The following is a 14,460-nucleotide window of genomic DNA, read 5'->3' as shown; positions in this document are numbered from 1 at the left end:
ATTAAAGGGAAATCAAATTTTGTTTATAAGCCTCTATATTTACTCTCAACATTGATTGGTCCTCTTTTACTTCTTGCTATATTTGCTATTACTATCCTCATTGATTTACACAGGTTCCTGTTCCTACAAATAGCATTATTCCCTGTGCACTTACACATTTAATTTAATATGTGTGCTTAATACACATTTTTAAAGAAAGGAAGCCTTTGTAGCAACGGCACCAAGGATTAATTGTTTCTAGTTTATGCATTTGGATATCTGGAAATAGCTTGATAACATGGGTTCTTGGGCTGAGACACCCAGAGAAATTTTTAGACACAGTTTGTTCCATTTTTTTCCCCATATGGCACTTCTAGTATAATGATTCTTAAAATTATACTATCATACCATAGAAAATAGGCCATCCAAACCCCAGGTTATGCTCTAAAACTCTCTTGCTTCTGAGTCAAATTCACTTATCCAGACTAAGCAATAAGCTGCAAAATAGAATTTCCAATCAGGTAGACCTAGTCCTTTTCATTTCTTTGTATCTTGAAGTATTTTTTATGTTTAACCCTATTTCCTTCTCTTGCCATACAAACCATTAAGATATTTAAATGTAGTAGCTGGAACAGTGGGGTTGTACAGTGAGCCAGAACACACAGTTTTAATTGATTGGTTGGAGAGTGCTGGCTCCTGTAAATTTCCCTTTCTCCCACCTTTTTCTTTTGGGTGCCCTGTGCGCTCTGTGATATACGTCATGATGCTCCTGTTTTCCTGACAATCTTGTCTGCTATAAATATAGATGTAAAATATATTTATTTATATAAAACTACAAATTCATGTCAGCATCTCTGACTTCATTTGGATACCTCCTGCGCAATTCCCTGACACAAACCTAAATATTTTTTTCCGCCATGTTTAAATGTTACATCACTTGTCATAACTGTTTGAAACAAAAGCATCATTCTTGACAAAACATCCATTTTTATCACATTCTCCCCAATAATGGCAAATATTCCGTACCTTCCGTAAAGTCCTGAAGACGTTTTTATTCCACCAAGCCAGCCTAGCCTAAAGGGTTTTTAATTGGGATTTTAAATTTTATGGATTTGGGGGTTTTAAATTGGGAAGCTAATGATTTAATTCTTTTTTAATTATCTTAACTTTTGTATTTGTATGTTTTTTAATTTTGGCTGTTCACTGCCCTGAGTCCCCTCTGGGAGAAGGGCAGTATACAAATTAAATTAATAAATAAATAATAAATAAATAAATTATAATTTTTCCCATCTTAACATGTCCTTCTTAATTTACACACATGGTTTAGCAGAATTATTCCACTATGATATACAAGTCATGTTAGTCATAGCAATAACCAAGTATTTTAACTTTTTTGTCAATCTGAAAAGCATTTTCCATCAATTTCAGTTTTTTTTTTTTCCATTTTCATATCCTTTCTTAACATCTTCATCTTTATTTGTTTTAAAACCAGCTAACACCCCCCAAATCCTTTAATTTTGCCATTTTCCTTTCAAAGGATCTCTCAAAATTATCACCAGGTCGACAGCAAATGTCTATAATTTATAGACGTTTCTCTTTTAATCGTCATTCCAGCAATCCTCATGTGTTAATTATCACTTGTAAAAATCGTTTAAGTATGCAATTTTTAGTATTTATAAAATTAATATTTTTATATTCTAATTTGTATTTATTGATGCTGGGATGCTGGTCATTATCATTGCTATTATCATAACTTGGATATAGAGTTATTGGTAGCATTTTACAATTGGCAGGAATACTCAAATTTCTTTCAGTATTTATTCTAAGTTATTGAGAGGATATAGAATTTTATAAAAGCACTTCTACAGCTGTTCTCAAATTAATCATCCAGAAATCTTGCCTTCAGAAGTTGTGGGAGCTTCATCACTGGAAGCTTTCAAGAAGAGACTGGTCTGCCATTTGGTGTAGGATCTCCTGCTTGGGCGGGGGGGTTGGATTAGAAGACCTACAAGGTCCCTTCCAACTCTGTTAATCTGTTAAATCATTTTACTATTAATCTTAACATTAAAGTCTCTGGTTATTTGGATTCAATGAATATCCCATTGTTGTTAAATCTATATCAATCTGTTCATTGAGAACATAAATATGGCTTCAGATTAATTTAGAGAGCTGGAATATACATTTAAAATTCTATTTTTTTCCCCTTAGGCAAAAAAATTATGTTAATACTATCAGGTTGTTTCAGGATTATGGGCATAATAAAAGGGAATGGGAATCAAATCTATAAATAAATAATAAATAAGAGGAATGTCAAGTAACCTCAGTTTGGAACTAAACCAAAATTCATTTTTTTTAGTAACTTATTTTTCTAGACATATGTATTTCTTTCAAAACATTGTATATACATTTAGTTTCTATAACAACACGTTATATGATACCTACATTTTTAAGTGAAATTTAAGTGAATTTCCTTGGGGAGAGAGCTGTTTCTGATGCTAACTCTGTCGTTACAATAATGTTGGATTTCCTGCAGTGAGAGAAATTCAATCTGTGATAATATGCATTGAATGAGGAAAACATAAAATTTCTCCAATTATATCTGTATACTCCACACGGGTCTTGTAAGGGAGGAAGGGAAGATATAAACTACTACTACATTGTAGCCAGGAAAACTGTGGACATGTTCATGAATTTACCAGGAGTTCAACTTGAGTCAACAGAAACCTTGCTTATAAATTGCCATCTCAGTAAAAAATATTAAGACCATAATTCTTGAATTACAATGGGGTGTGTAAGAGTTGGTTCTCGACTGATATGTCTAGTGTCCTCTTCCAAAGCAATCAATCCATTACAAAAGAGGCACACTTACTATTTACATATTAAACAAGTATTGTTCTGCCCCAGCTACGGATCCCAAAGAACACAGCACACACAAACTCTGAACAAAACTTAGTTTACTCAAATAACGCAGTTTTAGCAAATGCCGGCTGTTAATAAGCATTCTTAAAAGCCTGCCAGAATTCCACAGATAAAATAGTCAGAGTCTTACTGGAGTTGGCAGAAAGCCCAGAAACCAGGTTGCAGAGAAATCCCAAACACGATGATTAGCGAACTAAAGTTGTTTCCTGCAGCTTGTTGCAAGCTGCGTCCTTTCTTAAATAGGCTAAGGGAGTGGCCAATTAGCCCCAAGCCTTACTCTCGAGGAGACTTCCTCCTGAGCACCACTCCTGCCTTTTGGCAGCTCTGCACGCCCGTGAATTGAGAAGAGGCTCCTCCTCTTCATCCTCTGTACTTAAAGGAGCCTCTGGAGGTTCTGAAGCCCCTGACTGAATCCCTGCCTCTGGCACCACATCTTCTTCAGCCTCCTCGCTGTCCGACTCGAGTGCCGGCTGGACAGGCTGCTGGCACAGCACCACACCAGCCTCCTCCTCATCGGGATCAAGAACAATCCGCGCAGGCCACTGGCGGGCCACAACAAGTATACAGTACAAGGAGAGCAAATCAGACTCATCCTCACCCTTTGAGGAGCGGAGGTCCTGGCTAGAGGATTTGTTTGAACAACTTTATGTTGTGTACCAATCATGCCCTTTCCTTGATCAGGAAAAGCTGTCCATAATCACTCATGCTTTGGTAACGTCCTAAATGGATAGCTGCAATGCATTCTACATTGGACTGCCCTTGAAGAACATTCAGAAGTTGTAGAATGTGGCTGTGGAAGCAGTTATGATCACGCTTCAGTACACCTATGTTACCTTTTGTTTTCTTTACTGAACTGGTTTCTAATAAGTTTCTAGGTACAATTCAAGGTACTGGTTGTCATGGCATGAGGCCATGCTTTTTCACGGACTGCTTTTATCTGATTGTCTCTACCCACCACATTGGTCCAGGTCTCATCAATTAAAGAGTGCCACTTGAAGAGACCCAGGAAGTATTTATTTTCTGTGGCAATGCCTGCTGTTTGGAACAGCATCCCTCCCAAATCAGATTAACTCTGCTGGCCTTTTGTAGAGCCCTCTTTGAGGCAGGAGAATCAGAACAGATTGAACCCAATAACTGAAGCAATTAGTTGCTAACTGGTTTATTCTCAGTGGCCATTTTCATTTTGTTTTCCAGTGTTTTTCCTTTATTCCATTTTGTTATTGTAATTTCTAAAAGTAAATTATTTGCTGTTGTTGATAATGTTACTTTAATCTTTTTAATACTTCAATCTTCCTTTTAGTAATCAGTTCTCTGAAACTGATTCTTGAGATTAACAACATCATTTATAACCTATTTAATGAGTTCCCAATATACCTTTTCAAGACTAGACTGTATAGGTTAATGCTTCAGAATTCAGATATCCTATATATTATGCTTTTTTGTACCAAAATTCCATTAATGTACATTTTTCTGAAACATCTGTGGTATAAATTAGTTGTGCATCTAATGTTACATTTATACATAATATAACCATTTTTTATAGATTAAAAGTAATTATCTCACCAGGACTTCTATGTTTCTTGAAAGCATATTATATCCATCTAAAGTAAACTACTTATGGCAGAAGCATAATATAATACTGGGCTTAATTTAAGCAAAAGGAGATCACCAGAGGCATATGGTATCATATGCTGAATGAAATATGAGTAATAAATGAATCTCTTTCTATTTTAAGGACTTCAGTAACTCTCCACTTTTAAGAGTTGAGTCCATAGCCTATGCAATGTACATTTGAATTCAACTTTCCTTTGTAGAAAACTGATTTTGTAGTATGCTGGAAAGTTTATGTCTAAATGAGTCAGGAGACTTTAGTATTAAAGATGCTGTACAATCATATGATAATTTAAAAAGACATGTGAAGCAACTATGGAGACAGAATGTATTCAGAAGCAACCAGAAAAGATTCCTGCATGGGAAAATGAATACAGCAAGTGGGATTATAGGAATATAAACAGGAAGTTCATCAAAGCTTGTATAAAACACTTTTCAAGGCAAAAAATGAAGTCATTCCAGCAAAGCAGAAAATGATGCTCAGCTTACTTTCTTTTTCTGTAGTTTTGCAAAATTAGTATATGTTTGTACAAAGAATGAATGAAGCACTTCAATACCATTAGAAGCAAGTATAGAATGTTGAAGCACCTAATATGCCTGTAAACCTAATGGCTCAAAAAAAAGTTCTCTGTCCTGGTTCCATAACAACTATATGTGTCAGAACAATCTGTCATCTCAATTGCAACTCATGTTAAGAAGTTATGATTGAAAAAAATAGAGTCTTTCATCAAAGTTCAATGAAATATTACTGTCCACAAGTTGATTGTTTCTTAATTGGATATTGCTTATCTTTTCTTTTCCACATCATCATGCATCTGAATTCATAATACCGGAGGCTTGTCACTTCGGGGCTTGAGAGTCTTCTCATATCAGTATTGGCCAAGAACAGCAGCTATAGTATTTTTATATATAAAAACTATAGTGGTATTTTTTTATTTACAATTTAATTTCTTAGCATAGAGGAAATGGTTCAGAGAGTTTGTAGTTTAATACAAGAATTAAAATTTAAAGAGATTCTATATTTGTATTACTATAATTTGGCATTGAGGAATTTTTTGTGCTCCGTTGAACATGATTAAAATGTTTGTTTGCTGCAATTTAAAAACCAGAGATAAATAATTTAAACTTAAGTAAGTGGCATCTTATTTATGAAGAGGTTTGATAGTTTTTTCTTAATATTATTTGATATCTTTACTGTTTTGCATATTACCCAGAATCTCCAGATTGGGACGGAATTTTAAAAACTGTAAATACTTTAGTTAATTAATAAATCATAAAGAGACAACAGAGCATAAAAAATAAACAGTGATAATATATATTTGTATACTGAGATTATTACACAATATACCCAAGGCTTGTGATAAAAAGATATATAATGCTTGGCAGCATTATTATTAGACAAGTATGGTATAATGCTCTTGAAATAATTCATATTACATTTATGCCTTATAAATATAACCGTAGTCGATTATCTCTGAACCTCATTCCCTTTACATTAATTGTACGCTAACAGATTCCTGTCTTTGCTTCCCTAGAAAAAAATGGTAACAGCATACCCATATTTGGGCTTGAGATTGAGGTTTTTGTCTGATATTTGGGAGCCAGCAAAATAATCTAATGAATTTAATAAGTCTTCTGAATTCTGATAAAAAAACTGATCTTTTTTGCACTTCTATGATGAATATACCAATCAGAAATTATTTGCTATACATTGTAAATGATTTAATGCAGTGCTTGGCTCAAAATAGCTTAAAAATGCATTTACTATACATTTAGAAAAATGAATTTTGTGCAACAACAATGTATTAAATACATTTTTGCAGATTAAAAATCCAATTACTACATTAATGATGGATTTACGATGGATTCATCTGTCTATGATTCTCTCCAAACATTTAATAATGTTACTCAACGGAAATTAGGTTGTGTACCCAGTTTTGTAGGACTAGGAGTGGCAGAGTCTGGGGATGGAGTCAAAAGAGGATTCAGCCTAGAATCTGTACAACCTAGAGTCCAACCCCTCTTGAATTCCATTAAATAGTGCTAACCATTTGTTGATTAGATTCCTGTGCATAGCAGGGGAAATGCTCCCGAATCAGACCGGATCGCCCAGTCCTGTAGCAATCTTGGCTGTTGGTTCGGTGATCCGGTAGCGAAGGTGGAACGAAGCTCTGTCCACCCGCCCAGGTGTCATTACTTCCTAGTTTTAACCAGGAAGTGATGTGGTTTTTACTTTCTGCGCATGTGCAGAAGGTTTGCGCATGCACAGAAGATCTGCGCACACATGTGACATGTATGTGTGCTTCCGAACCGGTAAGGAAGCTAAGTAGATTTCACCCCTGGTACATAGGCATGAGTATTAAATCGGTTTAATTGTAATTTAACGTGTAATCCTACTCTTTCACTCCTGACAAATTGCTTTCTAATTCCCATCTAGGCCTGGTATCAAATAAGGTCTTATAATTACTAAATGGCTGAATTAAAAGGCTTTTTAACTTCAGATCTTTGCTTATATTTTTCTGCTAAATTCCAGAAATAAGAGAATGTAATTTCTCCCATGCAGTTTAACTTCAAAAATCTTTTGCAACAAGTGTATGATTGTGTTCTGCAGAGATGTACAAGTAGTTCTTAATTTGCAACCATAATTGAGATGGGAATCTTGGTTGTTGAGTGAAGTCTTTGTTAAATGAGACATCACATGATTGTTTCACTCAATAACTGCAATCCTGGCCTTCCCAGTTGCGGTCATTAAATTTGAATCACGGGTCATTAAATAGACAGAATTCTGGTAAGGAGACCCTACCATGCCAGACCCATTTCTCAAAGTCTCAATTACCCTATCAGGCTTTCTTACCAAGGTTACCTTGCCATTCTCCAAGCAGGTATGATCCTTTTCAAGCTTCAGCCAGCTCAGCTGAGCTGCCACTGCCTCTACGCCTCTATTTCATCCCAGGATCAAAGTGCTCCTGTGTATAGATGATGCACTCAGTACTGTGGCTGCTCCTGGGCATTTTTTTTTAAATTGCTGTTATGTCCACAAAAGAGGAAGAACAGAAGTATCTGATTCCAGTACTTAGTACTTTAATTTTAAAAACTGCTGACCCAGATATTAGTAGCCTTACACAGATGTGAATTCCTGTGTTCCTCTTTCCCTTTTGAAAACTTATATATTAGAGGAAGCTGGTAATTACATTTATACATCAACTAACTGTACTTTTTCATTATTCCTTCTTTTTAAAATAGTATAAAACATAATATGAAATGATTTTGCATCATACAAAAAAGTCAATTTCAAGAACTACTTAAACATTTATCTCAACTGTAATTTATCAACTTTAAAAATGTTTATAAATAATACACATCCTACCATATCTGAGTGTAACAAGTAGGCAGTTATTTACCATATTTTATTTGATTGATGAAAAATATAAAATCTTGTCATGCTTCAAAAAAATATGGTTTGAATGAACCTGTTTGAAAATGTAACAAAGGGATTTTTTTTCTGCTGTCTCTGAACCCCAAAAGGTATTATTCCATTCATCTGAGAATAAATTGCCTCCTCTAAGGTATCAAATTATTTGCCAGGATCAGCATATAAATCATTAGTTATTAAGTTTTATGTAATTGTTATCTTCAGTGAAAATACCCAACAAACATAACTGTGGCCCACTTTGATTTTATAATAGTTTCTTTGCTCATTTTTATAAACATTAAATTCTAGAGCTTTTGAATCCTTGGACATCCATTATAGCTGAAAATATATGACTTCATTAATGCAGTCCTTCCTTCCTTTCCTCCTACCTCCTTACCTCCTTCTCTCTCTCCCTCCCTCCCTCCTTCCCTCCTGGAGTCACCCTCACCGGAGTCATGTACTATCTATAAATTATTTTTATATGATTTTGGCAAAGAATATAAGTCTAGAAATCTAAAACGTATTCTAATCACCTTACTCAATAATAGTGTGTAGGTGATTTTCCCATCCTGAAGGACAGAATTTATGTTCTAACGAAATTGCATAGTTTAGATGTTAATCTTTTGTTGACCTTTTGATAGCTTGAATTAATGTTCCAAGTTTAATAAGTTGACTTTAATAGCTTGGATATTGTATTGAGAGGGAAAAAGGAAAGTCATTTGTAGAAAATTAAATTAAATAGGATTGACATCTGAACAATTTTATTTGCTCAATGGGAACTGCAATAGTTATGGTACATATCCAGTTATGGTATGGTACATACATACACATTTTAATTCAATTGTCCTTTGTCTTTTCATACTTTCCAAATATTTCAATACAAAAAAACAGTCTACAGCTAATAAAAGTGGTGATAGGATACGCATGAGGATTCCAAGTTTCCAAAGTTATCTTCACAATTGTTTAGAAGTAGAGCTGTTTTTATGTAATGAGTACAGGAATCTTAGCTTTTAATTCTTTTCTTAAAATTGCCATGAAATTCCATGGAAATTCATGATGCAAGTGTCAGGTTTCGATGTCATCTCAAATATATGACATCCTATATCCATAATATTTTTCAGCAGTGAAGTTTTATAATACACCATAAATAGGAATGTCTAATCTGCCATAATCTGCAGATTAAGAATATCTAATCTGCCATAATTTTTTATGTGGCTCATTACATGCAACCCTCGGGCTTTAATTAGCATGTATAAAGGCAAAATATATTTGCATTCTTTAAATTCTTTCTAATATACGCATTAGTCATGTTGGCTGAGAATGAGAATTGTACTCTAACATATCTGGATGGCATTAGGTTGATAGGAGCTGTTTTAGCTGAAAGAGTTGCCTGTTTAAATGATCTCCTCTATGACTTAACCATACCTGCTGTCCCTCTCATTCGGAAACCTTCTTAGGGAATAGTAATGGTAGTGCATTTCTTTGGATCTTTTTCTGATCTTTTTCCTGAGTTTATGAAACATTATTCAACAAGGTTTGTTTTTATTTCTGATTGTTTTTTTTTTTTTACTATTCCAGCCATTCTACTGACATATTAAAATTAAATAAACACAGAATTATGCGCATAGCTAGAGATGGTCCACTGAAAATAAGATTGATACTAACTCTTCTTGAATGTTGCTTGTAGAGCAATCGATGCTCAGCATGAGGTTCACATATTTTTTTTAATTCCTGGGCAATGCATTGAAAACATAATTTGGCTTGTATAGAAAATAAATGAGGCATAAGAAACAGCATGGAGGGGAGGGTCTACTTTTATATTTGACCCAAGTTTGGTTTTCATTTGCAGCATTGGCCCATAAATATTGCATGCTTTATATCGGTAATGAGCCTACTAACTTTGGCATGTGGTTAAATAGCAGCATTCTTCATGATGCTATTTGGAAAGCAAATATTTGGCAAATCTGTTGTTGATATGTTGGTGAACACTTTGCCAAACTGCTTTTTCTTCTGTACAGTGTAACTGCCCAAAAAAAATAAGATATGTGATTATTAAGGCTTTATATACTCTTCAAGAGACTTGGAAATTTTATGTTTGCTAAAGTCTATGCCAAGTGGTTTTTATGTTATGCCTCTTATCCTATGATGATATTTTTCTACATTTTGCTTCAGCTGATGAAAGTTTCTATATTGAAATATCAGGAATCTACTATATTTATTTTGCTAGGAAGAAATCATTTTTCCCTCCGGATAATTAACAAGGAATGTTGTGGAGACAGCTGGTTATCTTACATTCCTTGAGAAGAATAAATAACATGCTGTATTTGAAAATTAATAAGGGAGAAATGCAGACATATACTGGAAAGTGTAGGTTAGATGCTGAAAATTAGGCTTTCCATACATACCATCAAGGGAGAAAAGCAGACATTTACTGGAAAGTGTAGGTTAGATGTTGAAAATTAGGCTTTCCATACATACCATCAAGTAAAGCACAAATTATACACAATCAGATGCTGGCATCAAAAGATATAATATAAGATATAATATTGTAAAATGTCTGCTGGATCAGGCCAGAAGCCCAAAAGACATTCAGGAAGCCTGGAAATACTATTATTATTAATCATTGCATAGTCATCAAGATATTCAGACTAGATTTGGCATTTTTGTTCACTTACCAAGCCATTCCCAAGGTCCTGGGATAGGCAGACATGTATGTTTAATGGTGCTACAGATACCGTCACAGGAGGTAAGCTGTTCTGACTAAAGATGCTTTTTGCAATTGACTAATAATGAATTTGTCAGTGCCGATGGTGTTCAAGTAGTGCTCTAGTTCAGAGGTCCCCAATCCCTGGGCTATGGCCCACTGTCAAGCTATGGCCTATTAAGAATTGGTTCACACGAGTGGCTGGCCAGAGAATGGATGCACAGCTCAACTTGTGCAAGTGATGGGCCGGTGGGCAGTTGTATGGATGTGTGAGCTGGACACATGCATGCCGGCCTGACATGTGTGTGTGTGTGCTGACCTGCCGCTTGCACAGCCCAGTTCTCCTTTCCCTCCCCTTTGCCAGGCTGCAAAGGTTGTGGAGGGTGCTGCCCTAATTATTTTGTGATTCCACCCAAGGTGCCTATTACTATTGGTACTACCTTTGCTTTCTTTTGCCAAGTCATTCTATTTCTATTTACAGGTCTTTGTATTTGGTATTTTGTTAATCTTCATTCTCTTCTAGTCTGCTTTCTCCAGGTACTGCCACATCCACTATCCAGATTTTCTTTGTCTTTCTTATCAATAATTTTTAAGTCTGGCATGTTATGCAGCAAATGCCTGCTTGTTTGAAATCTAAAATCCCAAAATACTTTAGCTTCTTCATTTTCTATAACTTTCTCTCCAAGTTCTTGCTTGCAGGCAAATGGTATTTCTTGCAGTTCTTCCAATGCACCATTGTTGCTACTCTACCATACGATTGTTTGTAGTCAGTCTGTGCAATCGTTTCGAAGCAGCTAAACAGATGGTCCACTGTTTCTTCAGCTTCTTTGCAGAAGCAGCACTTGCTATCTGTCTTCTCAATGTCTGACTTTGCATGCATTTGTACTTATTATTATTAAATATAGACCTATTGCATATCCATGTTATGATAAGTGACATTTAAGATAGTTTAACTTAAATTATTAAATTAGTGTGATAATTAATTAAGATCAGATGATCTCTGTTAGCTCATAGTTAATTATGTTTTTAAGAGATTTTAGAAAGTGAGGTTTGACAAACCCAGTATTGATATGGGCTCCATTGTGGCTATGAATTTGATGTTGCTCCCTCCTCAACTGGTGCTCCAATTCATGAGTTGATTACTTTTCTACAGTCTGCTTGTGAGGAGTACCTGTCCAGAGCCCAGATGGAAATTCTCTCATCCTCTCTTTATCTGGTAATTCTCTGTTGGTCCATCAGTCTTCATCACAGTGCCATCTCCTCTCCTTTAGCTATGACGTGGCCTGCTATTCCTTTCTCCAGAAGTTTAGTTTTCAGCTGTATTTATGGTCTTTAAAAAAAAACAATGAAATCCAAGATATAGCTGCAAAATACAAAATATTTTTCCTTTAGTTGTTGTCAAACTAGTTTGAATAATTAAAAAAGAACCAATTTTCTTTTTCTCCTTCAATTTCATACAGTGTCAAAGGGGCAGATGCTGGCAATGGGATCCGGATTTTTGTTCCTGATATTCTCATGTTTATTGCTAGCCTGATCACATGGCTTGTGTGCAGAAACATTGTTCAAAAGCCAGAACAAGAAAATTTGGGAGAATACAATGCACAGTTTGAAAATGAAGACATGGTATGTGTGTATAATTACTCTTTAATTTTTATTTTTATTTTCCTAGTGTGCCTGATACTATGGATGGGCTTTGTAATTTTCTTTTCCAGCTGAAGGGGAAATGCTTTATTATTAATATTATACTAATTGAAGTATTACAACTCCCAATTATGTACTTTCCCACGTATATGGGAATAGGTTTTGCTGCAGATAGTTTTCATTTTTTACTATCTCTTTAGCATTTCTCAAAGGAAATTCCTTTAAAAACAGGGCATCTTATCCTATTTAGAAATGTCAACCATAGGAGTCTGTTACACAGGAGTCACAGTTATGTAAAAAAAATATCACAGTGCAGTCAACCTATTATTGTGCAAATGGTATGATTATATATTTTATGTAAGTCACATTATAACATTTGATGCAAGTATGTAAGCCATGTCAAATGGACCAGTTTGTGTAGTGATTAAAGCACCAGGTTAGAAACCAGGAAACTGAGTTCTAGTCCTGCCTTGGATACAAAGCCAGAAGGGAGACCTGCGGCCACTCGCTCTTATTCTCTCAGCCCCAAGAAGGAAGCCATGGCCCCATTCTCTGCTTTTTACAAGCCATTTGGAAAGCATGCAAATAGCTACCATACGACTGTTGGACACTGTGATGGACATCAATTTACACTAGTTACAAAGCATCCAAATGGGGATTATGTGACTTCAGGACACTGTGACAGTCATAAATGTCAGGACTGCTTGCAATGCTGTTTTTTTACACCATCATAACTTTAGCATGAGAGCCTGTCAGTAAGCAAGGACTACTTGTATTTGCAGAATCTCCAAGTTTTCAGAATTTCCAAACAATCTGCTAACTTGAAATTTGGTCTTATCCAAATTTTGTAACAGGTCAGTTCAGTGGTGAAATCCAAATTTTTTTTACTACTGGTTCTGTAGGCATGGCTTGGTGGGAGTGTCGTGGCTTGGTGGGCATGGCTTGGTGGGCATGGCAGGGGAAGGGTACTGCAAAATCTCCATTCCCACCCCACTCCAGGAGAAGGATATTGCAAAATCTCCATTCCCACCCTACTCTTGGGCCAGCCAGAGGTGGTATTTGCCAGTTCTCCGAACTGCTCAAAATTTCTGCTACCAGTTCTCCAGAATCTGTCAGAACCTGCTGGATTTTACCCCTGGGTCAGTTACAAAAGTGTTGTTGAGACAGATGTTGCTGAGACACATCAGAACCTGGTAAAGGTGGACTATAAAATCATGCAAATTAGTTTACCCATTGTCTTAGAATGGGTAAATAGAAATTTATAGTCGTATATGTATTTACATAGAAATACAGGATTCAGTGGAATTGTTTCTATGAAGAAATACATGGAGAAACTATAAAAACATTAACATTTCCCATATCTACATTCTTTTACTCACATGGATTTCAAAAGTATTACAAATACCAGTCCAATAATATGGCACACGTTCAGTTTAAAATGCCCTATTTATATTGTCAGAAGGATATTAATGTTTCTTCAGTTAAAAAAGTAAATATGTAAATTATTTTCCTGGTGTGTTTATTTGCTTATTCTGTCAAGGGTTATTTCATGCCTCAGATTCTGAGATTCCCAACAAGGGGACAATAGGTGAGAAGCAAATTCCATGAGCAAAGCAAGGCCAGAGAGAATATCTCTAGTGCCTTTTGCAATGTATTCATATTACACTTTAAAGTACTTTACCACCCCGGTCCCTTTTCCCTTTGGGATGCAATTTGCCTAAGAAATGAGGTTAGACAGCAGTAATGAAATAACATATGTACAGAGAATAAAGCCTTCATACTTTTCATGCATTTGCTTCTGCTCTCTGTTACAGAGCAAATGATGAACATGTGTAGACATTGTTCTTTTCTGAGCACAAAACTATTCAATTATCTGACTAGTACAGGTGTCTTCGTAGTATAGCCCTATACAATATTGTAGAAAAACGCACTTAGTTCAAATGCTGAATTATATAATTCCATAATGGAATTTCGTTATTTCTAAAAAGCTTGTTAAAGAATCACAAAGGAGTGTTTTGTTTCAGTTTGTCCTTCAAAAGCTGTTCCACTAGGTAAGGATGTAGAACTGATAAATATTGCATTTTGGTTTGGCATTAATGTATGCCCTGCATCCTATGGTTGGCCTTAATTGATTTTGGGTTCTGAAATGAACATGCATTAAAGGCTGCTAATGCAGTACTATTTGGGAGACTCT

General features: G+C 35.4%; 1 protein-coding gene across 3 annotated transcripts in view; it reads left to right on the top strand.

Moving 5' to 3' along the window:
• The window catches only part of PIEZO2 (piezo type mechanosensitive ion channel component 2), a 150,447-nt gene that overhangs the window by 42,624 nt on the left and 93,363 nt on the right, over positions 1-14,460 (top strand). For all 3 annotated transcript variants that reach the window (XM_070942381.1, XM_070942380.1, XM_070942379.1), the window contains exon 4: positions 12,086-12,248. In XM_070942381.1, the coding sequence (XP_070798482.1) occupies positions 12,086-12,248 (163 nt within the window). The remainder of the gene's footprint in view (positions 1-12,085; positions 12,249-14,460) is intronic.

The sequence above is a fragment of the Pituophis catenifer genome, unplaced genomic scaffold, assembly GCF_029215685.1.
Source record: "Pituophis catenifer annectens isolate HBS135680 unplaced genomic scaffold, rPitCat1.0.hap2 SCAF_3, whole genome shotgun sequence".
In the NCBI taxonomy this organism is placed as follows: Eukaryota; Metazoa; Chordata; class Lepidosauria; order Squamata; family Colubridae; genus Pituophis; species Pituophis catenifer.
Note: the sequence above shows the minus strand (reverse complement) of the source record. Positions and strands in the feature narration are given on the sequence as shown.